Source organism: Oncorhynchus clarkii, chromosome 24, assembly GCF_045791955.1.
Source record: "Oncorhynchus clarkii lewisi isolate Uvic-CL-2024 chromosome 24, UVic_Ocla_1.0, whole genome shotgun sequence".
NCBI classification, from domain to species: Eukaryota; Metazoa; Chordata; class Actinopteri; order Salmoniformes; family Salmonidae; genus Oncorhynchus; species Oncorhynchus clarkii.
The window spans coordinates 12,350,480-12,373,632 of record NC_092170.1 but is presented as its reverse complement, the minus strand read 5'-3'; the positions used below and the strand labels follow the sequence as shown (position 1 = coordinate 12,373,632).

Genomic DNA, 23,153 nt, shown 5'->3' with positions numbered 1-23,153 from the left:
TGAACAGGAATAATGGCAGCCATTTTGAGAAAAGTAGAGAAGACTATACAGTAGAGAAGAGCTTCAAGCATGCCCTCACATGTACAAGCAGACTCCAATACATAACACAAACGAGAAAGATATTAAAATGTGCTGGGTGGCTTACCTTCCCGTGACTGTATGGTCTTGTGGCTGGGCCGCAGCAGTGTTCCTCTGTGAACGGCGCAGTGACCCCCCTGGATTGGAATTAGGCCGGTTGGACATTGGCACCTCTCTCCTGAAGGGACATACCCTTTCTAGACACTACCATTCACTAGACCGAGGAGGAGAGAAAAGAAAAACATCAGATCGTGGGTGAGACATCAGGATGTGTGTGACATGTTCCAAAACCAAGTAAAAAACAATTAACATGTGTTGGTGGTGGCTGTTGATGCAATCAATGCTGCAGTTTGGAGAAGAAAAAAATTGCCCCTCAACCCCACATTATCACTCTCAAAACCACATTGGCTGCGTTTACAGGCAGCCCAACTTTTTTTCAATCAATCAGATCAGAAAAATATCTAATGTGATTGGTCAAAAGACCAATTAGTGGAAAATCGTATTACTCACGTTACACATGACCATTTGTTTGGAGGCAGCACAGGGCAGCCCGCGAGATCAATGAGCCTCAAGCCAAAACGCATCACACAGCTACATACAGCTCTGAAATCTAATCAGCCCAAATATAGAGGGCAGATTGATCCAAACAGAGACAATGACGACAGGCCCAAAATGACTGTCCACAACAAACTAAACTACGCAGATAGCGTTATAAATCACAAGATCACATAAGCCAACACATCTAGGCTAAGTATTATCCTGGGAACATGAAGAGACCTACACTGAACAAAAATATAAAACACAACATGTAAAGTGCTGGTCTCAGGTTTCATGAGCTGAAATAATGCACAAGATTGTGCATTTATATTTTTGTTCAGTATAGATTAGAACAGAGAGAACAGCCACGAATTGTCTTTAGTCTACATCGTCTCCAGGTCACCGGGGGTAACCCATTACTAAGAGTCTGCGTGTATGCTTGTCATAGCCAATCACTGAAGAAAGCATACAGAGTCTTCGGAGAACCAACTCAGAGGGTGTTCCATGCACCTACTGCCACCATTTGCATTCTCAACTAAAGTGGGGTTGGTGTGTTGGGGAGTAGGGTCATGAAATACAGGGATAACAATACACAATGGAGTGGGTGCATATACCATTACACAAAATAAGCATACTTTCGCCTTCCCCCGCTGCAGTGGTGAATATGACCAGCTGAGGACTTGTTGCCTGACAGGGTCATGAAATTGTGCATCTATGGGGCAAAGGCTGTGTTTTACAATTGTCTCTAGCTATCTGATCTTTCAATAGCAAGAATGTGCCATGTTGGGAAATGTAGGTGGTTTGTTTCAGCTAGTAGTGTCTTGATAGTAGTGTCTTGATAGTAGAGGTCAACCAATTATGCTGATACCGAATATTGGAGGACCAACAAACAAAAAAACACAATATCGATTTAAAAATAAATAAATAAAATATAAAAATATTTATATAAAAAAAATAATAATAATAAAATAAAATTTTTTTTTTTTTACAAATAAATAAAAGAAAAAAAAAAGAGAAAAAAAAAGAAAAAAAAAAAATCGGCCAATTTTTAGATATTTGTAATAATGACAATTACAACAAAGGTGAATGAACAATGAACACTTATTTTAAAATAATACATTAAATGAATTTAGTCTCAAATAAATAATGAAACATGTTCAATTTGGTTTAAATAATGCAACAAAAAAAAACACATAAGTAAAAGTGCAATATGTGCCATGTAAAAAAAGCAAACGTTTAAGTTCCTTACTAAGAACATTCAAAAGCGAGTGGTTCCTTTTAACATGAGCCTCCAACATTCCGGGTTTTAGGTTGTAGTTATTATAGGACTATTTCTCTATACCATTTGTATTTCATATGCCTTTGACGATTGGATGTTCTTATAGGCACTTTAATATTTCCAGCCTAATCCCGAGAGTTGATAGGCTTGAAGTCATAAACAGCGCTGTGCTTCAAGCATTGCGAAGAGCTGCTGGCAAATGCAGGAAAGTGCAGTTTGAATGAATGATTACGAGCCTGGTGCTGCCTACCACCGCTCAGTCAGACTACTCTATCAAATCACAGACTTAATTATAATATAATAAAAACACACAGAAATACGAGCCTTGGGTCATTAATATGGTCAAATCCAGAAACAATCATTTAAAAAACAAAATGTTTATTCTTTCAGTGAAATACGGAACCATTCCGTATTTTATCGAACAGGTGACAAACCTAAGTCTAAATGTTGCTGTTACATTGCACAACCTTCAATGTTATGTCATAATTATGTAAAATTTTGGCAATTTAATTACGATCTTTATAAGGAAGAAACAGTCTTCACACAGTTCGCAACGAGCCAGGCGGCCTGAACTGCTGCATATACCCCGACTCTGCTTACACTGAACGCAAGAGAAGTGACAATTTCCCTAGCTAATAATGCCTGCTAACATTAATTTATTTTAACTAAATATGCAGGTTTAAAAATATATACCTGTGTATTGATTTTAATAAAGGCATTGGTGTTTATGGTTAAGTACATTGGTGCTACGATTGTGCTTTTTTCGCGAATGTGCTTTTGTTAAATCGTCACCCGTTTGGCGAAGTAGGCTGTGATTCGATGATAAATTAACAGACACCGCATTGATTATATGCAACGCAGGACAAGCTAGTTAAACTAGTAAATATCAACCATGTGTAGTTAATCACTAGTTATGTGAAGATTGATTTTTTTAATAAGGTAAGTATAATGCTAGCTAGCAACTTACCTTGGCTCCTTGCTTCACTCACGTAACAAGGTGGTCAGCTTGCCACGCAGTCTCCTTGTGGATTGCAATGTAAATCGGCATCCAAAAATGCTGATTATCGATTGTTATGAAAACTTGAAATCGGCCCTAATTAAATTGGTCAACCTCTACTTGATAGCATGTCTTATTTGGACTTATTTGACCTCTATGATAATATGGCTAAAATTCACTAGATAGTTTTTATTTTAAGCTATAGATGTATTTATGTTTTCAAATAAACATTGAGACTAGGCAGTCATTGTAAATAAGAATGCTCTTAGCTGGACTTGCCTAGTTAAATAAAGGTTAAATAAAAAATATAATATATACATTTCACATCAATAATCCTTTGGAGTTGACTTTTGTTTGCCCCGAAGATGTGCATGCATCGATTTTGTTACTGAACAACCCACGCATCTACAGCCAAGTTATATTGGAGAATGATTGTGATATCGTACAGGCCACGAATTCAAATCATGGGTAGGATAACTGACAGTTCTCTCCAACCTTGATATTATTGAGATACCAATGGCGTGTTCTTCGTTGCGTAAGACTCAAATCCGGAATAGAATTTAAAAAACGCTAGATTTCATAAGATAAATGCTGCAGTTTGAAATTAATAAATTCACCAAATGATATATTTGGATACCTAGATATTCCCATTTGTCTTCTAACAGACATAATTGAAGTGAGAATGCCAGAGAGGCTGAAAGTAACAGGTTAGCAGAGTTCCCAATTTAATTGATTTAACCTTTATTTTGACAATGCAATGTAGGCCTACTGCTACCGAAACATATTACAGAGGAATTTAACAGCCTTGAGTAAAAGTCCTAATTGGAAGGAAAGGGAGACAATCACATTGGAAATAGGGTCTATGTCAAGTAAAAATCATGATACAAGACAATGTCTTATATTATGGCTGACATTCAATAATGCACTTCCAAATGAAGATGATATGGTGTATGATGATTATGTGCACACACACAAAAAAAAATACCCTTTGTTTCTGCAACTGGCAACTTCGAGATTCCATATTCTATAGTGAACAGAAATATAAAGGCAACATTAAGTGTTAATCCCATGTTTCATGAGCTGAAATCAAAAGATCCCAGAAATGTTCCATATGCGCAAAAAGTGTCTCAGTGCACACATTTGTTTACATCCCTGTTAGTGAGCATTTCTCCTTTGCCAATATAATCAATCCACCTGACAGGTGTGGCATATCAAGAAGCTGGTTGCACCTTGTGCTGTGGACGATAAAAAGTCACAAAAATATTCAGTTGACAGACAACACAATGCCACAGATGTCTCAAGTTGAGGGAGAGCACAATTGGCCACCAATAAACCACCTCCAATGCAGTTTCAGAGAATTTGGCAGTAAGTCCAATTGGTCTCACAACTGCAGACGACATGTAACCACGCCAGCCCAGGACCTCCACATCCGACTTATTCACCTGTGGGTACGTCGGAGTCCAGCGGACAGCTGATGTAACTGTGGGTTTGCACAACAGAAGAATTTCTGCACAAACTGTCTCAGGGAAGATCGGTGAGCTCGTCATCCTCACCGGGGTATTGACATGACAGTGGTTCGGCATTGTAACTGACTTCAGTGGTCAAATGCTCACCTTTGATGGCCCCTGGCATGCTGGAGATGGGTGCTCTTCATGGATTAATCCCGGTTTCAACTGTACAAGGCAGATGGCAGACGTGTCATCGTGTGGGCGAGCGGTTTGCTGATGTCAACATTGTGAACAGATTGCCCCATTGTAGTGGTGGGATTATGGTATGGGCAGGCATAAGATGAGGACAACAAACTGCATTTTATCAATGGCAATTTCAATGCACAGAGATACCGTGACGAGATCCCGAGGCCCATTGTCGTGCCATTCATGTCGCAAGGATCTGTACACAATTCCTGTATACTGAAAATGTCCCAGTTCTTCCATGGCCTGCATACTCAAGACACTTCACCCACTGAGCATGTTTGGGATGCTCTGGATCAACATATACCACACCATGTTCCAGTTCCTGCCAATATCCAGCAACTTTGCACAGCCATTTAAGAGGAGTGGGACAACATTCCACAATCAACAGTCTGATCAATTCTATGCAAAGGAGATGTGTCACGCTGCATGAGGCAAGTGGTGGTCACACCACATTCTGACTGGTTTTCTGATCCACACCTGTACATTTTTCTAAAAGGTAAAGACCCTTCATGTGAAATCCATAGATTAGGGCCCGATGAATTTATTTCTATTGACAGATTTCCTTAAATGAACTGTAACTCTGTAGAATCTTTTAAATTGTTGGATGTTGCATTTATATTTTATCAAACAAATAGGCTATGTAGTGAAAACTTAAAAGCTGACTTGTTTAATTGATGTACAAAAAAAACATGCAGGAAAATGTATATATTGCATTATTTTAGTGCTGGTTTGCTGTACCCACATCAAAACTCCAGTATTTTTCCATCATGGCTTGTTCTCCATCTTTTTAAATAGGGAGCCAATTCGTTTTCAACACTTATTTCCATGAGTGACCAAAACCCGTTCTCGTGCATCTCTTGTCACTCTGCAGAAGACATATAGTGACCAATTTTTTGGGAAGATCAAATCGCAATAAAATCTCAGGATCGAATCACAACACATTGTTAGTCGCAATACATATATCAGCGCCCAAGTATCGTGATAACATCATACCGTGAGATCCGTGGCAATTCCCAGCCCTAGAGTCAACACAGTAAATTGGTAGGTAAACAAACAAGCTGATTTGTAAAGAAATCTAAATTTCTGCCATTAATTAGCTATGCATTTCTTTGCGCAATATATCACCATCAATGAATCACTCAAGTCCCTGTGCAAATCCACTTCAGTAATATCCAGTGAAATATGGCACAAAGACAAATTAATATTTCAGGCCTAGCACTCAAAATACAGCAAGTCAAAATCCAATGCTACATAACAGTAAAGGGCCTTCACCATGTAACGTTACAGTAACTAAGCTATAATAAACACGCGAGTTTAAGTCAATATTAGTCCGATATGTATGATCAGATTATCATGATGAAAATGTATGATATTTAATTACCCATTGCAAAAATGCTCATGTTAAGAGTCGAATGGACTCAAAGGTGGAATTTGAACATTTATTTAGGGAGTTCATTATGATGCACGTGTTAAAACATTTAAAATATGATAAACTAGTTACATATTCTTCATGCCATCACTCATGTTAAGACCCAATGAACTGCGATATTGATCACAAAATAAGAACAATTGGGAAGCTTGCAAGGCCATTTTTAGCCAGGCCTTCCCTGACTGTACATCCTAGTCTTTGTTTATTTATTCGTCCCGACTCTGACAATTGATGTTTTACCACGTTCCACTGTAGTCCTGTACAATCTACAGTTCACTACTTGGGTTACTATAATAGCTTTCATTATAACCAGCTTTTATTAGCCTACAATAATTTATTTCTATCTCGTTTTACAAAGAGGCCTTCATCTGACGTAGTTAGCACCAGCTAGGTGGTTAGCAAACCCTGTCCCGAAATTTCCATTTGACAGTAACGTTAGCTAGCTAGCAATAGACAAAGAGCCTAGTATATGGTACCTTTCAGATTCAAACGTTATCGCGTTACACTTAGCTAAGATGTCTAGTAATTCATATAAAAATGCGGACTAGTCCGCAAATAACATATTAGCTAGCTATGTATGAATGTAACGTTAGCTATGTGGCATGAAAATGCGTAGTTGGTGGTCTGTTGTGGTAAAAACGTTCAACGAACGTTATCAAGACAACAGCACAAAAATGTGTAGCTAAATAAAATGTTTTTCATGGAAACCACCTCAAATGGAATGGCTGGCAAATGTCTAAATAACAGTTACCTGAGCTTTCCATCGAAAATGACAGCATCGGTCGGACTATTATTAACTTCGCACCAGAGGATTCAGCTGTACTAGCTAACAAGTTTGCTAACCTTTAGCTAGCTAGCTTTCTTGTTAGGACAGGATAGCTACGCTAATGCAATAGTGTATTCAAAGGGAATGTCGGAACTTTATCCAACGACATTCACACGGCATTATCCAATATGTTATCCTTAAATAGCGAACAGTAACTAAATACAAAACTCACGTTTCCATAATCTAGCTAAATAGTTAACGATAGTTCGCTGGCTAGTTGATAATTATTGTATCGCCTCAGTAATATAACAGCTGTCGACGTGTAATAAACGCAATAAACTAAACAAACGTTTACTTAATTAGCTATCCTAGCCAAATAGGAAGCTAACGTTTCTTACTGCTACTCAGCATTGTTAAGTTAGTTGGTTGCTTAGTTCTCTTTAGACAGACGTGATGTTACCTAGCTATATAACGTTAGCTGGCTGGCTAACAGTGTTGGCAAACAAACATAGTTACCGTTATATTTATTAACGGGGAACGCAATATTAAATTACACGTTAACTTTAAGAGGTGGTAGGCAGCTAACGTTAATTAGCCGCTTTTTAATATTAGCTAGGTAGCTAACGTTACATGTTGACCTTAACCCGAATCATATCGGGGGATGTAGCTAAAGTGAGTGTTAACCGGCTAACAAATGTCGCTAACTGAAAGCATTCCGCTAAGATAATTGCTACCGTTAGCTAGATAGCGAGCTAGCTAACGCTAGCTAGCTGGTAGTCAACTAACTAGCTAAAATGTTTGTTTCGCCGACAGGCTAACCTTATGCTATTTCCAATTCAAGAGTTGTTGTTTGGTTAGCGAGCTTATTTTGTATCGCTAGCTACCTAATGTATGTTTATGGCAAAACAAGTTGCAAAACGAAATGGCCTCTGAACCTTCTTTGCTGCTTGCATCACACACAGACACAAAAAAACAGGAAAGCAGGAACAGGATTCGAGATGACAATTGGAAACCATATTTTTTTTCTCGAGACGGATTCTCCATTCCTCACAAGTATTTCAGTCTTAAACGCTCAATGAGCCCCTCAAACTATTGAATAAGATGCCACTGAACGTTATATATATTATGTTATTACCTATTTGTTCCAGTGTTGTAGTTGTAACAGACAGTGCACCAGCTTCACTCTCTCAGCCTTCACATCAGCTGAGGGACCTGCAACTGCAATATACCTCCGCTCTAAAGTGCCCCATTCTTCCGCTAGGAACTACTTTCGAGTTGTTAAAGTCGACACTGAACAGAACCTGATCCAAATAAATGCATGTATTCAATAACAATTTAGCGCACGTATGTAATATTGTCTACAGTTGTGTTTAGAGAATTTAAAATTAAGAGTAGGATAGCTAGGATAGCTGCGAAATATTAATCCGCTGGGTCGTGACCCCCTAATCCAACAACTGTTTCTCGAAAATATACATGACATTGTGGGTTGATCATTATTTTATTTATATACTTAAATTATTAGCAATCCCTCAATGTATACAATTGCGAACATAATCGCTCTCATTATCACAAAATATTTTGCAGTTCTCTCCGTTGTCATGGTAACCATTTGGCGTCTAAAATGGCGTCTCTACTCGGGAAGAAAGTGTTTGAAATAAATGGTCAGGGTCCCCCTCCGACAAAAGATTTTTTTCAGCTCACTGTCACTAAAACTGAGGTAAATTCTTATATTTGATCATCCATCTGATATGTATCTTCGGATTGCAGGGAGTTAAAAACAGTTAAAGTGCACAATGCTGGACTGTGGCTGTGGATAAAGGCTACACATTAGCACAGCAGGCATGGTAGACAGCACTGGATATGGTAGTGTTGCTCTCCATTGGCATGATTGTACTTTAAAGTGCTACATATCAATCTCATGTATCAGACATTTGTTTCTGCTAGTAACTTTTCTGTTTCAACATGCTTTGAATATAGCTTAAGTACAAGGCTCTGATGATTTGAGAGAACTGAGTTGTATAACAGGCCTATGTATTTTTTAATTTCTCTTCAGGTGATATGGAGATCGTGGAAGATTTCTTTGCGGATTGAATTCAAGGGAGCTGCACCTGGAGAAAATAAGATGACCCACGATGACTTTTTGCATGATGCCCGCATGCAGCGTAAGGTTTCCATTACAAGTCTCTGCCATAAAATATTAAGCCTACATCACCTACTCTATTTGTTTTGGTGTAGATGCACATGGTTCTGTTGGGGGTCTTGAAAAGTGCACTGCCCTGAGTAGGTGTGTACTACCCATCTTTAGAACAGGTAGGTGTGGTGTTTGGCCAGCAGATCCTACAGTACACCCAATCACTGTGCCAAGGGAACTTTGACTACCTGGAGCGCCTGCCCAATGACCTACTGCTCCAAATCCTGGCCTTCCTGGAACTGAAAGACGTAGCACAGCTGGCACAGACCACAAAGAGGTTCCACAAGGTGAGCCTGGGCTTTAAAAACCCAAAGGGCCAGTTTCCCAGATACAAATGTAATCTACTCCTGGACTAAAAAGTGTAATCTAAGGAGAATTTCCATTGAAATTGCTTTTAAATCCAGGACTAGGTGTAATATGTGTCCAGGAAACCAGTGCATAGTGTGTAGCCAAATAATTTGCAAAAGCCCACAAGTCTTTCATATGCACATTATTTCATTAAGGGCCCTGAGTTTTTTGAACGGACAAGGAAAACCTCAGGGCCCTAGTTAGGCTACAACACGGTCAGGAAAATATAATCTAGATTTAGTTAGTGAGCTAGTGTTTCTCTGTCTGTCTGTCTGTCTGTCTGTCTGTCTGTCTGTCTGTGTGTGTGTGTGTTGTATTTCAATACGGAATGGGTTATCCCAGCTCTGCAACTCGCCAGAGTTCTGGGAACAGACTGTGAGGGGTCGCTGTGATGAGCTCACACCTGACATGGAGGCCTTAGCCAACGCCATGGGCTGGAGGAAGATATTCTTTGCCTTCTTCAACACCAAAGAGCACCAGCAGTATGCACAGGGAGGTAGCTAGACACTTAAGACAGTGTTACTCCTCTCATAATAAAGATTTGAGGAAATGTTACTTTCTCTGCCAGTAGCACAAGAGTTATTTATTTGAATAGTGTGTTGTCTCTGTGTTTAAAATGCACTAATCGATTGATCTATGTTATGTGAATGTGTATTTCAGGACTTTTTTAATTCTCTCTGCAAAAACAATAAGTGCCAAAAGTTGGTTTCTGTCATTGCATTTGATTTCTAATCCAGTATGTTGTATGCACTATTTACAAGTAAAGTCATAATATTACTGAATTCATGCATGTTGCAAAGGAATTGTTGATGTGTTTATTAAATGAGAGTTTATTTGCCAAACACAAGTTATTTCAGTATGCTACTCTCTGGGTGTGACTGTGGATGATGTTCTTCAGTTGAAATTATACTTGGTAGTGTCCAATCATGATCACGCTCAATAACAGTAAGAACACAAATTGGTATGGTGTTTTCAATTGTATTAAACATATTGTTAAATGCATGCCTGTTATAATAAAGAGTAGGCCTAAAACAGATTCAGCTACTTATGATATCATGGGTCAGAGATAATGCTGGAGATGCATTTCCTGTTTGAGAGAAACAATTTGGCATTCTTACCACCCTCTGCTGAAAACCAGCTGTACTGAAGGAGCTGTGTGAGGAGGGGAGTCTGATAAAAACCCTATAGCCAGCAGAGGGAGCAAAGTGGCAGAGATGTGCAGATCCTTACGTCAGGAGGTGGATTGAATAAAACAAAGGTCACGTGTGCAAAACAACTGCTACCAGTCAGACAAACGTAATCGTTACTGTTGAACTGTAACCACACAGGCATGAGTTTGAATGTCATCGAAGGTAGGCCTACTTAGCTTGTGTCACAGAAAAAGGTGTGAACCCTCTGACTGCAAGGTAAGATTGTCTGGGGATTTGTAATTTTTTTTAGTAGTATAAGTCAGTAAGATGTGCCATTAACCTAACTTAATTTGTTTAAATAAAATAACTAATTCTCACCCTTCACATTATAAAGGGGAGAGTAATGTAAAACAGAGAACATGTTTATTGATAAAAATACATCTCTACATTGCAACATCACAAAGGAGACAATGGAGATAAGTTTTGAAACAATACATGCATTAAAAAACTGTGTCTTTAAGCTGTAAAAATCGACCAATCAATCATTCAATCAACCAACTGTGTCCAAATACCTCACCTCGGGGAGCGAAATGGATCAGTCTCCCTCACACACACACAGCCCTGAATGGTACTGAGCTCTATTATTAGCCTGAGTCAGTCGCTAAACACCGCCTCCTCAGCTGGGTCTGGGAGGAAAAATATTCATTACGTAACAATAAGAGATCGGTCTCTGGCTCTACTTCCTGAATACCAGTGGCTAGGCCTGCGACAGCCGACCAGCCCGGAAGCCTCACTCTCTCTCTATTTGTGTGTTCAGGCAGAGCTCACCCTCTTTCGTTTATCCCTTGCAACACATTCCCACCACCCCACCCCTCTTCTTTGTGGGTCAGTGATGCAGCAGGAGTGACGCAGCAGTGTCAGGGCCTCATCGGCCTCCAGACGGGCAGCGTCTCAGGAGAGGACTGGAGACAGAATCTGTGTGCCCAGGCTGGGCCCAGACACACACCGGCAGCCAGCCACCAGTTAACAGAGGAGAAGGTTGAAGGTAAATTCCATGACTAGACCCAGAGAGAGCGGGTCTGGAGCTGGCTAGCTAGAGCTCTCCTTCCCACACACACACACACACACACTCCACAGAGGGACTGCTCACTTCCATAGCGACAGCGAACGGGCATGTAGGACCATCCGGGAGGAAAAATGTTGGTCGGCTACTGAGCAAGTGTGAGTTGGATGTGCCAGCGCAACAGTAATGAGGATCAGTGTTTATGTACGCAGTGTGTGTGTGTTTTGAGAGAGAGAACAAGGCCTAGTCAGGCTTGTGCTATGGGCTCTGTTACCCTGCCGATCAATGTTCCTCTAGTCTAGGCCCCAGCTGGGCTCGGTTTCCCTGACGATCAATGTTCCTCTAGTCTAGGCCCCAGCAAGTGGCTACAGACTGAGGCAGTAAAGGCATGCCTTTTGTTGTGGTTTTGAAAATATCCCAGCTGTAATGCATTTAATGGATGGGTGTGCCAAACAAATCGAGGATGTCAGAATAAAGGAAAACATCTACACAATTTCTATTAAAACTAGATGAAATGTGAAAAGTAAACAGTAAAGTCACATCAAACATTGTTGATATGTGATCTGTCTGACAGGGAAGAATCTCCAAGCAATTATTCAAGAGTGAAAGAAGAATTCGTCACAGAAAATGGCAACAATGAATCAGCAGGTTAGATCCTTTTTATTTCTCCAACTTCCACAAATAATACATCTGTGTTCATAGCAATATAATTTGTCCAAATGATTTGTTCAAATTTCAACTGCTCTTTCTGTACTCTTAGTTTGCAAAACATTTGAAGTACTAAAATAATGTGGGATAGGGGTTGTGGTGAGCAAGACAAACGGTAGGTACTGCAGACACTTCATTTGCAGTTCTCAAAACTGTAAAGAACAAAGAGCATGGAGGGTAAAGGAGAGCTAGGCTTATTTGTTTTGGGATGTCGTGTTCGTCTGCAGTGTACCAGTGGAAATCGATTTGTGCAGGCAAGACTACGAATACAGGAAAAGGGTGAGGAAGCAGGCAAGACCATTAACCATACATAGCAGGCATGGAGGAAGAGAACGGAAAGACACCACAGGTAAAAAAAACTGAGATAAATAGAAATTGCAATATGGAGACCTGATAGTGGCCACCAAACATGGCAAATCATATTTCCTCTGGTTTTACGAGGCTCCCTCCCAGGCCCTGTAAGGTTTGCAACCTTTAATGTTCCATAACACCATGCTTTTAAGGTAGCACTGTTTTCTTAGACGGTTGCCATAGCAACAAGGTCATGCCAAAGTGTAGCGGCTTACAGAAGTGTGAGGCCTGGCGTGGTGCCAGGCTGGTGAACTGCTCCCCAGGCCAACGCAAGCAGACAGGGGCCTTGATTGCACTCAGGTAACGACAACAATCAAGCCGGGTAGGCCTGCACCAGAAATAGCTGACAGACGGCTGAGCAGACAGAGAAAGCACAGAAGGGGACAGAGGCATGGGGATGATAAACTGAACTAACACTGGTAGGACGTGCACAGCGAATGTCTCCCATTTGTTTCATGAGGCCAATCTGTTCTGACACCTAAGTCAAATATAAAATGTGCGTGGTTTTCACATTCGGGTGCACAAGCTGTATCCCTAAGCCCAGAAAGAAAGCGGAGACACGTTATGCAAATTCAAAAACACTTGTGATAAAACCTCGGTTTTCATACGTATAAAACGGCTGTCTGCGTCTACAGCAGCTGGCGGGGATAGCAGTGCCCTGCCTGCCTGGTTTAGCCCCTCCCCCCTGCACTCTGCAGTGCTGAGGCATCCCTCTGTGTTCCCATCCATCAGCAGCCTCTACAAAGACGAACCCACTGTCCTCCTCTCCTCCAGCTCTCTCCTCAGTCCTTTTTTCTAACTTTGAAAGTGCACAGATGCAGGCGAGATAAATAAGCTATATGTAGTCGCCGATATCTCATTGATCATGCTGCTATATACAAACAAGAGCATAGCAGGCTAATTGTGTTCATGAGGCAACGCACTGCAATGTACACAGACGTGCTGACAAAGAGCGAGAGAGGGTTTGAGTGTACACGGTAGCACAAAGAGAAAGCGCCTGTGTGCATAGGCATGAGACAGATGGCGAGTGTGATGTGACGTGTTTGAAAGTGAGCTACAGATCCAGCTTCCCTGTAAGATACAGTATGAATGGTGTCGGTGTGGAGGTCGAGCAGAAATGTGATTGTGGGTGCGCTTTGTAGTATGGTTGAAGTTGTATCGCTGTAACCGCGCTAGCAGGCGTGCAGCCTAGGCGTTTTCTCTGATCTGTGCAGCACGGCGTAGGGGTGTGTGATGTAGCACTGAGCCGCTCTGTCTTACCGTCCTCAGCCATGCTTAATAAAGTTGCCGTTTCCTGCTTGGCGACTGCAGAGTAGATGCCGCTGGACTCAAGTTGCCCGGGCAGCAGAGAGGCAGCAGACAGACCCATAGTCCAATCTAGCTATTTTTAAACGTTAATGTGGGAATCCTGTGGTCTGAGAGCTGGGGCAAGCCAGGACAGGACTGGGTGGAAGAGGAGAGAGCGGCGTACTCGACCAGGACCTAGGGAGAGGCAAAGGACGTGGACGTTGGCGCTGGAGTGAGCAGCGTAGAAAGAGAGAGGGAGGGAGTGAGAGAGGGAGAGGCAAGAAAGACAACAGCAAAAGCTCTGCCTCTAACGGCACCACTGGGCAGCGACAAGTCTAGAAAAAAAGTGTATACTTTCGCCTTCCTTTCAAAGTTTTACAAAAATTCTTCTGTACAGTAGAGGGGACACTGTGTAATGTTTTTGGTTCGTCTTCTGTGTCAGCTGTTCGCCTTCTGTGTCATTTTCTCTGATTCGCAAAGGTATGTTCTGCACGTTTCCACCGAATCTACAACTGCTTTTTAACAGAAATACACATATTGCACGGGGTGGCTTGAGTGTGGGTTCTGCTATGACATTTTCGCTCTTTGTTTGACTAGACAGCTTGCATTCGAGACTGTTTTTTTCTCGCCTTGTGGTTCACAGCAATTAGGGGATTTACATTTTTCAGGTTTTGAAATGCACATCGAATGATATTCTAAGGCACAGTGAACTAGGGTGTGGCAAAGAGACTAATACAACATTTCCGCTCAATATGTGAACAGAGTAAACCACATCAAGATGAGAGAATTGGTCATATCAGCCCTTATTGAAAATAACCAACTGAAACCGGCAGACATGCAGGCAATTTCCAGATGAAAATGCATGGAAAGCGGCACAAACCAGGGGAAATCAGCATCAAGGCTGAAGCACATCGCTTGCCGTAAACGGAAGAGAGAGAAAGTCCTTCGCACTGCTGCATTTCTGCTGCAGACTCTCACACACACCGACCGACACATATCCAGAGTGGAAACAAAGGGCGGAAAGCCTCCATTGCGGTGGCGTTGGAGCATGAGAGATCTGCAGTGCTGGGGCTCGCAGACAGGCAGGGCTCTCTGTGAGGAAGGACCAAACCAAATCCCCAGACAGCTAATGCAGTCGCCCGCCTGCCCCGCCATCCATCTGAATCTGAATCCTAATATGCGCTGCGCCACAGCATGTTGCCGTGACAACAGAGGCCTGTCAGACGGGGAGGCAGGAGGCTGTTTCCCAGCGATACGGCGAGGCTTCTCTTCTCTCGGTCTGCTGCCAGCCATATTGTAATCATGGCACCTAGAGAAAACATTAGCAAAAATCTGTATTTTATTAAGATTATTATATCTTTTTTTTTCAAACAAGGATGCGTGAATACTTTAATAAGTTAAGTTACAAAAAAAACTACATATTTTTATGCTTCAATACAGACATGTTAAGTCAAATTAAAGTGTTTATGGCCTGGGGCTGAATGTATGGTTTATTGCTGTGCAATCATGTAAACCTAACCTCTGTCGTTAGGTTATTCATTCTTCCCTGCCTCTTCTGAGTAATATGTAGCACGTAATGCTTAGGACAGTCAGTTGAAACAGACCTGAAAATGAGAACAGTTTCAATGATATTAAAACACACGTAGGTGTAATGTAGGTGAACAAGCAACTGGGTGCAATAGGAATGCCTCTCAGGAAGTATTCAACCGAGGGTATATGGAAAGTGATCTTTTTGTTAAGAAGGGGTCTCATCTCAACATCATGGTCTAATGGCAATCTGGAGCAGGGACAAACGGTACCCCATAAACGGGCAGCCATTTTAACCTACCCCAACAGCTCACCAACAACGAGGATAAAAAAGAAAATAGAAAATGGCCACCCTGCCATGGAAAATTACAGTAACAGCATTTTGTAGCGCATATGTATAACCGGTCGTACTGTATGCATAACAACAATGCCACAATTGCAGAGCCGACCTATACCATCAGATAGCCTTGTTCTCTCTGTAAGCAAAGCTGTGATGCTGTCCGAAGCACCTCTGCCGGACATCAGGGTTACATCTTTGATGTCTGACAGGGAAAGAAGACATTTTGCATTAGGAAGTATGTTGTGACGCTGATCTTAAAATAAAGAAGTGTCCAGAGACCTCTTTGGATAGAAGTCAGGGACAAAAATCACAGGATGCTCATAAAAATAGAACAATATAGCCTAGGCATCAGCAGCATATAGGCAGAATCATGTTAATAAGTCATGCAAACAGAAAGTAAAACAATAAAAAAGAATGCTGATACCAGTAGGCTACATTTAGGCTAACTGCAAAGCTATTTGCCTTTGCGTGTAACCTAAGCATCATCCTGTGTGAGAGTCTGACAGAGGTGTTGCGTTGCCTCAGACCAGTTCACACAGTGACATAGGCACACCCCTGGGAGAAACACACAGGAAGTGATGTGCTCTTTACATTTTCTCTTAGGTTAGACAGAAAGAGAAGAGACATGAAAATCCCATTGACCCACATGCAACAGCATCGGAAGACTCAGCATATTATTGCCATTACACACAAACATAAAACAACCCCCTGGGCACAGGTGTCAATTCAACATCTATTCCACATTTGGTTCAATGTAAGTTCATTGAAATGACGTGGAAGCAACGTTGAAGCAACGAGCGTGTGCCCAGTGGGAATGCTCTACAGATGTCTATAGATGCATATAGTGAAACAGATGGCGTTTTGTGTAAGCTGCATGTGCGAGCCGTGACTGGATTAGCAACTGAATTCTGCTCTAAAAAGAGCTAAATCGTCTCAGCGGGAGTCAACATGGTGGTCGTTCCTCTACAGTGGCTCTATAGCCCAGTGCAGCTGCCCCGTCTCGATTATAAAGTGTTGGTTAAGTATCCCTGTATTAGCTCTGACTAAGCTGTGTGTGGATCAAAACATTCCTCCAGTGCTTAAGAATAATTAACTAATGCTAGGGGCAGAAAGGACGAATGAGTCAGGGGAGACAATCTTCCCCATCTCATATACTGCCATCAACCTGAACCCAGTGTGCTTCTCAGTATGAAATATGCTGATGTACCTGCCAGCCAGTAAGGGCGATGACTCTGGCATGGCTGGTCACCTGGAACGGCATTAAACGACTGACTGAAGTAGATAGAACGAGTCCACATCCTGGCTGAATCACAACATGTTTGCCCTCACTGTAGTTTCCACTCCACCAGCTGTATCACTGGGTGGAAGTCATTTTGCTTCAGGCACTTCACTAGTGCATGCTTAGTCAGGGTTTATTAAGCCTCCAGACTGTAGTCATTCTGCATTAAGTAGCCTAATGTGCCTCATCAGCTTGGTCAACAACAAAAGTCTCCAGGAAGCAATAAGTCTTCAGGAATAGGTTACAAATAGATATTTCTATCACAATCAAGGCAATTATTCAAAATGTAAAATAGAATAGTGTCTGTAAGCAAGGAGTTGAATTTAATTGGTTTTCAAACAATGATGTGCTCTTATTTCCAGGTGTATTTCCAGGCGTTTTTTGGGGGGGTTTTCAAAATAGAATCATTATAAATTCTTCATGTACAATGGTTATTCAAAGCACTGAACATTTTCTAAGGGTAATGTCAAGAGGACATCTTTGTGCCGTTGTAACTTTTTACAGAAGTATTACATTGGTATATTCTCATGAGAACTAGATATTGTTCTGGTTAATCTATTTGAATAGGCTTGTGGCAAGTAACATATGGCCTACAGTTCTTCAAGGTATGGCATGCCAGCATCATCTCCTTAAATGTTGCTGCCATCTAGTGTGACAAAGTAAGAACAGCTGGATTGCTTTCCTATAAAACTGACACACATTCCACTTGATTAAATCCTATTCCTTAGACTATCTCTGTATGGAAGGAATTGTTACTGTTTGCACAACTCTAGCCTAAATTATTTGAAATACCAGAGAATCACAACGCAGTATAAATAACACGATTTTCAATTCCAAATAGGAAAATGTATGCACCCCTTTCATGTTTTTTTCTTTTAACATTCCAGAAAGTCATTTCATATTTTTTACATTTGAGTTATTTAGCAGACACTTATCCAGAGAGACTTACAGTATTACTGTAAGTGCATACTTGTCACCCGTGGGAGTCGACACAACCCTGACGTTGCAAGCGCCATCCTCTACCAACTGGACTCAGTTGGTACAAATGTAATGAATGTTTTCATATTGTGAATATAAGCAACGTGCATAAGCAATTGGCTATCAATGTTTTGAAGCCAATTAGAATGCCTGTTTCCTTTATGTCTTCTCTGCAGATGACGGTGGCGTCTCCTTGCACCCAGGGCCTGGTGGACAGCTCCCATCCCCAGGCGCTCCTCAGCAGGCTCAATGAGCAGCGCTCCCAGGGCCTCTTCTGTGATGTCACCATCGTGGTGGAGGATGTAAAGTTCCGGGCCCACCGGAACATCCTGGCTGCCTGCAGCGGATACTTCCGCAGCGCCTTCACCTCCCCTGAGGTGTGGACTTCCAGCCAGGTGCTGGAGCTCATGGACCTGAGGTCTGAGGTGTTTGCCAGCATCCTCAACCTCATCTACTGTTCCAAGGTGACATCATCACCTAGCACAGAGGACACTAGATGCATGATGGCAGCTGGAAAAAGACTGGGGATTCCCTTCTTAGAGAAACTTGTGGAACAAGACAGGAAGGACTCAGGTGGGCCAAAGATCCAGACCTCAACCAACCCTGTTAAGACCACAGGCCGTAGTAAAGCCCGTGGGCCCCGTAAAGCGAAGGAGAAGACCTCCAGGCCAGATCAGCCAGACAGTGCAAGAGGCCCGCGGATCACCAATGCTTTCTCTATCACTGAGGTGGGTCCCGGGAATAACCTCTTCACCCCACTAGACCTGCACAGTGGGAAGAAGCAGTCACCTGACCTTGGACAGACCCCAGCGGGCTGCCCTGCTCCCTTCCCCCTCGCGGTGGACAATGAGCCCATGCAGGCGCTGTCGGAGCACTCCTACGCAGTCATCAGCCAGGGACCCAGGGCACCTGAGTACAGGGCTGGCAACCAGGAGGACAACAAGAAGGGCACCAAACCCACACAGTCCCAATCAAGGCAACTGACCAACAGGAATAGTGTCCCACTCAAAAAGCGACACAGACTACGAGCCGCTTTGAATAAAAGCACACCTCCAACACTGGCTGTAGCACTTGAACCTGTGCATCCTACTGGAAGCAGCCCGGCATTAATTAAGCCCACTGTACAACCTGTGGGAACGTCACCCCCGTCATTATACCCGCAGACAGATGTGCATACAAGCAGGGCCAATGAGCTGCCTCTAGCCATGGATAATGGCTACAGGGAGCTGGACCCACCTCCACTTTCACCCCACACAGAAGATAGCATATCAATCTATGGCTGTGAGCACTGTCCAGAGATATTCACCAATAAAGCACTTCTCACAGTACACACAGAAATGCACAAAAAAAGGTTTGTCAGTCATTTGTTTTGCAAGTTTTGTCACAGGAAGTTCATGCATTTGAAGCGGTTGCGGAACCACGAGACGGTGTGCCCGAAAGCACAGAGGGGCTCGCCTGAACACGAGCCCCAAGGCAAAGAGGACGGAGCAGACCATTATTCAGACAGCATGCCAAGCATGGACAATACAGTAACTAATGTCCAGTTATCTCTTCCTGAACTCCCTGACCCTTTCCCTCCAACCAGCCTCCAAATGAACCCCACCTCAAAAACACTGCAGGCTGTAGATAGGTTAGTGAAACCTAGTGGAGGCCAGAGGGTCTATAACTGCAGTGTGTGTAAACGGGCATATGTGACCGTCTCCAGCCTGAAGCGCCACGAGAATGTGCACTCCTGGCAGAGGGCGTACCCCTGTCACTACTGCAATAAAGTGTTTGCCCTAGCCGAGTATCGCACCAAACACGAGATCTGGCACACAGGTGAGCGTCGCTACCAGTGCATCTTCTGCTTAGAGACCTTCATGACCTACTACATCCTAAAGAACCACCAGAAGGCCTTCCACGGAATCCATCCCAGATTGTCTGTGAATAAGAAGTCAGCAAATGGTGGATTTAAGGGCAGTGTTTACCCCGTCAAACTCTACAGGCTTCTGCCTATGAAGTTTAGAAAGAGACGGTACAAGACTTACAGTCAGACCTATTCAGAGGAGCTGGAGGGCAGCGAGCAGGCCCCACTGGGATGCAGCTCTCCCATCCTTCCATTTGAAGATGTAGGCGCTATGGGTAAGCAAGATGCTGCTTTATTCTCAATGCCTGTGACATTCATGGCCACTCCAAAAGTGGTAGCATCAGTAATGCCACGCATCAGTTTTGATCAGCCCTGTGACCAAGATGTAGACCAAGATGGAGACCAAGATGCAGGCACAGGAAAACAGGCCTCTCACTCCAAACATATCCATGCACTCCATACAACCCCCTTGGCCATAATGCAGGCAGGTGGGGAGTCCCCTGCACTGGACTATGGAGATGGTGCCGCATTCCAAGGGTTTAAGAACCCGGAGGGCAACAGTCATCATCTACCGTTCCTAAAAATCAACCCACCCAGCTCTCTGAACAGGCTATGTGAGCTCTCAGCTGCAGCACAGAAAATTGAAGCCATGACCAGTCAGCTTTTTCTGCCAGGGGCTGAGAGCCTGGTCACTAGCAAGACTGCAGGGGGGGAAACTGAAACATACATTGCCACGCCTGCGTGTCCAGGTCCCTCCGTGGATGGTCATGTTCTGCCACTCTGCCAGATCACAGTGAAAATTGGCAACGAGGCCATCATTCGCCGGAGGATCAAGGGCTCCAAGCTGTTCCCCAGGAAGAGAAAAATAAGCAGCGGGAGCCAGGTAGAGGAGAGGTGTCGGGACCAGGGCCGGCCTGCAGAGGGCAGCATGGAGAGCTCCAGCCTCCGCTTCAGGACAGAGGTCACTTCTGTCATTGAGCCAGAGCCATGCGATGACCACACTGACCGTGACACAGCTGACAAGCTCTGGCGTCCCTATTACTCTTACAAACCCAAGAAGAAGAGTAAGAAACTGAGATCCAAACACAGAAAAGAGAGACGTCGTCTACGCTATTCCATGACATCCTCAATAGTGCCCAGGGCCAGAAAAGACTACGTGGATAAAGGATGCAGAAGAGCTGAAGAGAGCATCTCCAGCGAGGGCACAGAGCTGAAACAACGTCTCAGAAACACCAGCCCAAAGACGACGTACACCTGTGACATCTGTGCAAGCACCTTCATAACGGCATCGGGTCTGAGAGCACATGTCATTGGCTGCCACCCAACTTTCTGTCGGACCTGCGCAAAGCAGTGTCCCCCCAGGGAAACCTCCAGTGCCAGCTGCGAGGCCACTGAGGACAGCAGGGATTACATATGCAAGAGCTGTATGGAAAATGGCTCCTGCTTTGACAACTGTGCTCGCAGCTCTAGCACAGAGAAGCGGTATCGCTGCTCCTTCTGCCCCCAGCGCTTCCTCTACCTCGCAACCAAGAAGAGCCATGAAAAAAAACACAAGGAGACAGCAGGAAAGGGGTACAGCAACGACGACTACCCCACAGTCCCAAAACGGCCAGCAACTTTGGACTTAGGCCTAAATCTGAAAAAGCTTGTCATCAAAACAGAGGAAGGGGAGGATCAATATAGCATCGACAAGGAGAGCAAAGTGCCAGCGGGATCACTAGGCAGGTTCTCAACAGAGAAGATCGAGCCTAAGCATGAGGAATGGGAGGACACAGGTGACTACATGTCAGTGGCGCCCAAAAAAGAACATCCATTTAGAATAAACAGTGATGGACACTATCAGAAAGAGAGAAACTCCAACATGAAAACTCCGATGTCACCCCCCTGCACTGACACCTTTTCTCTTTCCCCTTCAGAAAAGCAGGATAGAAAGTCTAAAAAGCACTTTGAACACAAACGGCAACATCAGAAAAGCCTCACTTCCAAAAGGCAGAAGCAAGTAGACTTTATGGGTAGAGAGACACCCAGTCAAAAGGCCCCTCTGACCACACCAGGAGAAGACAGTCATTTTAGCTATGGGCAGTCTTCTTCTACACATCTGAAAAGAGATTCCGTCACTAGGGGAACCACTCGCTCCTCGCCCAAGTCAGAGAAGTGTACATACAGTGTAAAGATTCAGGAGGGAAATACTTTTAAGTGACTATATGCCTATGCAGTAAGTTGCAGACCAACAGTAAAATACATATGTCAATATGCTGTGTTTGATATAGGTTAGTTTGCCCAAAATAATGGACCCAAACTAAATCAAGCGCACCTCAAGTACTTTGAAAACATAATTGGATTATTATGTTTTTGACCCGGGTCTGGAAAACAGATATAATAAGTTGCCAATGAACAGCAGATATTGAATATGAGGACCTATGTAAATTGCATTTTCTTCATTCTTATAACACAAATCTTTTTAAAAAAGGGGATTTATTTTTGTACTTTTTTCTTTGCCTTTTGAGACTTTCATAATGATTGTGCGGTCCATATTCTATACATATGCTAACTGTGCATAGTTATTTGCACTTTATAGTAATTCACATTTTTGACTTTATAGGCTACCATTCATATAAATAGTCTGTCCACCAATGACAGAACCACATGCACCATCAAAATGAATGAGAATCCCCATGTGTGTCTTTCAAAATAATATACATGATGTGTTAAAGTTGACAGACTGACAAGTTGACAAACTGACAAGTTGACAAAATGCAGTTTGTGTGTCAGAGGGAATAACTCACGAATTAACAAGTAGATCATGACAAGAGGAGAGCACACATGCCTGTTTTGATATTCACGTGTCTTGGGTTATTTAGATAAATAAACAATCAACCTGTCTGGAATTGCCAAGAAGAGCTGTTATGCTACATTCTGGAATTAAGAGGACTAATTATTGCATGGCACACACACACCCTCCTGTTGTTGGATTAAATAAGTACACAGGATATGGAGCCAGATAGCTACCAAAAGGTTGAATGTACGTATCGTGACAAAAATCCAGACGTAAATCGTTCGGATCGTAAGAAAAGCCAAGCTGTGAAATTTCATCTGTGAACATACAAATACCATGTTAATTATGGACTAACATTTTAGGCTTCAACAAATCTTGTGTTGTAATTCTGACATACAATAATATCTTTCAGAGTTTTGGAAGTTTCATCTCACCAACAAAATGTTATTTTACACCCAACGGATTGTAAGAAGTGCTACAAGAACAAGTATAACACAGTATAAAAAAAACGTAAGTCGGGGAAACAGGAAAGAGGTATCCTGCACGTTT

General features: G+C 42.8%; 3 protein-coding genes across 23 annotated transcripts in view; 2 read left to right on the top strand and 1 right to left on the bottom strand.

Annotated features, from left to right (window-relative positions):
* LOC139382795 (E3 ubiquitin-protein ligase TRIP12) overlaps window positions 1–8,026 on the bottom strand; it is a 53,819-nt gene extending 45,793 nt beyond the window's left edge. For 17 of the 21 annotated variants that reach the window (XM_071126989.1, XM_071126994.1, XM_071126992.1 and 14 more), the window contains exons 1-2: window positions 7,916–8,026; window positions 146–292 (exon numbers count right to left, since the gene is read on the bottom strand). In XM_071126989.1, coding sequence (XP_070983090.1) covers window positions 146–243 — 98 coding nt within the window. In that variant the 5' untranslated portion in view covers window positions 244–292; window positions 7,916–8,026. Of the gene's footprint in view, window positions 1–145; window positions 293–5,578; window positions 5,605–7,915 lie in introns of all 21 variants that reach the window. The other 4 variants (XM_071126986.1, XM_071126999.1, XM_071127001.1 and 1 more) reach the window with 1 other exon arrangement.
* A 375-nt stretch (window positions 8,027–8,401) lies between these two features.
* Window positions 8,402–9,823, top strand: LOC139383092 (F-box protein 36a). The gene is made up of 4 exons (XM_071127402.1): window positions 8,402–8,497; window positions 8,834–8,942; window positions 9,086–9,258; window positions 9,662–9,823. The coding sequence occupies exons 1-4, from the start codon at window positions 8,402–8,404 to the stop codon at window positions 9,821–9,823; spliced, it is 540 nt and encodes a 179-aa protein (XP_070983503.1).
* A 1,371-nt stretch (window positions 9,824–11,194) lies between these two features.
* On the top strand, window positions 11,195–22,734 carry LOC139383143 (zinc finger and BTB domain-containing protein 38-like). The gene is made up of 3 exons (XM_071127497.1): window positions 11,195–11,494; window positions 12,087–12,160; window positions 18,159–22,734. The coding sequence occupies exons 2-3, from the start codon at window positions 12,140–12,142 to the stop codon at window positions 22,026–22,028; spliced, it is 3,891 nt and encodes a 1,296-aa protein (XP_070983598.1). The 5' UTR covers window positions 11,195–11,494; window positions 12,087–12,139; the 3' UTR covers window positions 22,029–22,734.
* Window positions 22,735–23,153: the final 419 nt, after the last annotated feature.

Coding starts and splice junctions, on each gene's coding strand:
- LOC139383092 (XM_071127402.1), top strand. CDS start 8,402: ATGGCGTCTCTACTCGGGAAGAAAGTGTTTGAAATAAATGGTCAGGGT. Junction 8,498..8,833: donor TCACTGTCACTAAAACTGAG/GTAAATTCTTAT, acceptor ATTTCTCTTCAG/GTGATATGGAGATCGTGGAA. Junction 8,943..9,085: donor GCATGATGCCCGCATGCAGC/GTAAGGTTTCCA, acceptor ACCCATCTTTAG/AACAGGTAGGTGTGGTGTTT.
- LOC139383143 (XM_071127497.1), top strand. CDS start 12,140: ATGGCAACAATGAATCAGCAG. Junction 12,161..18,158: donor TGGCAACAATGAATCAGCAG/GTTAGATCCTTT, acceptor TCTTCTCTGCAG/ATGACGGTGGCGTCTCCTTG.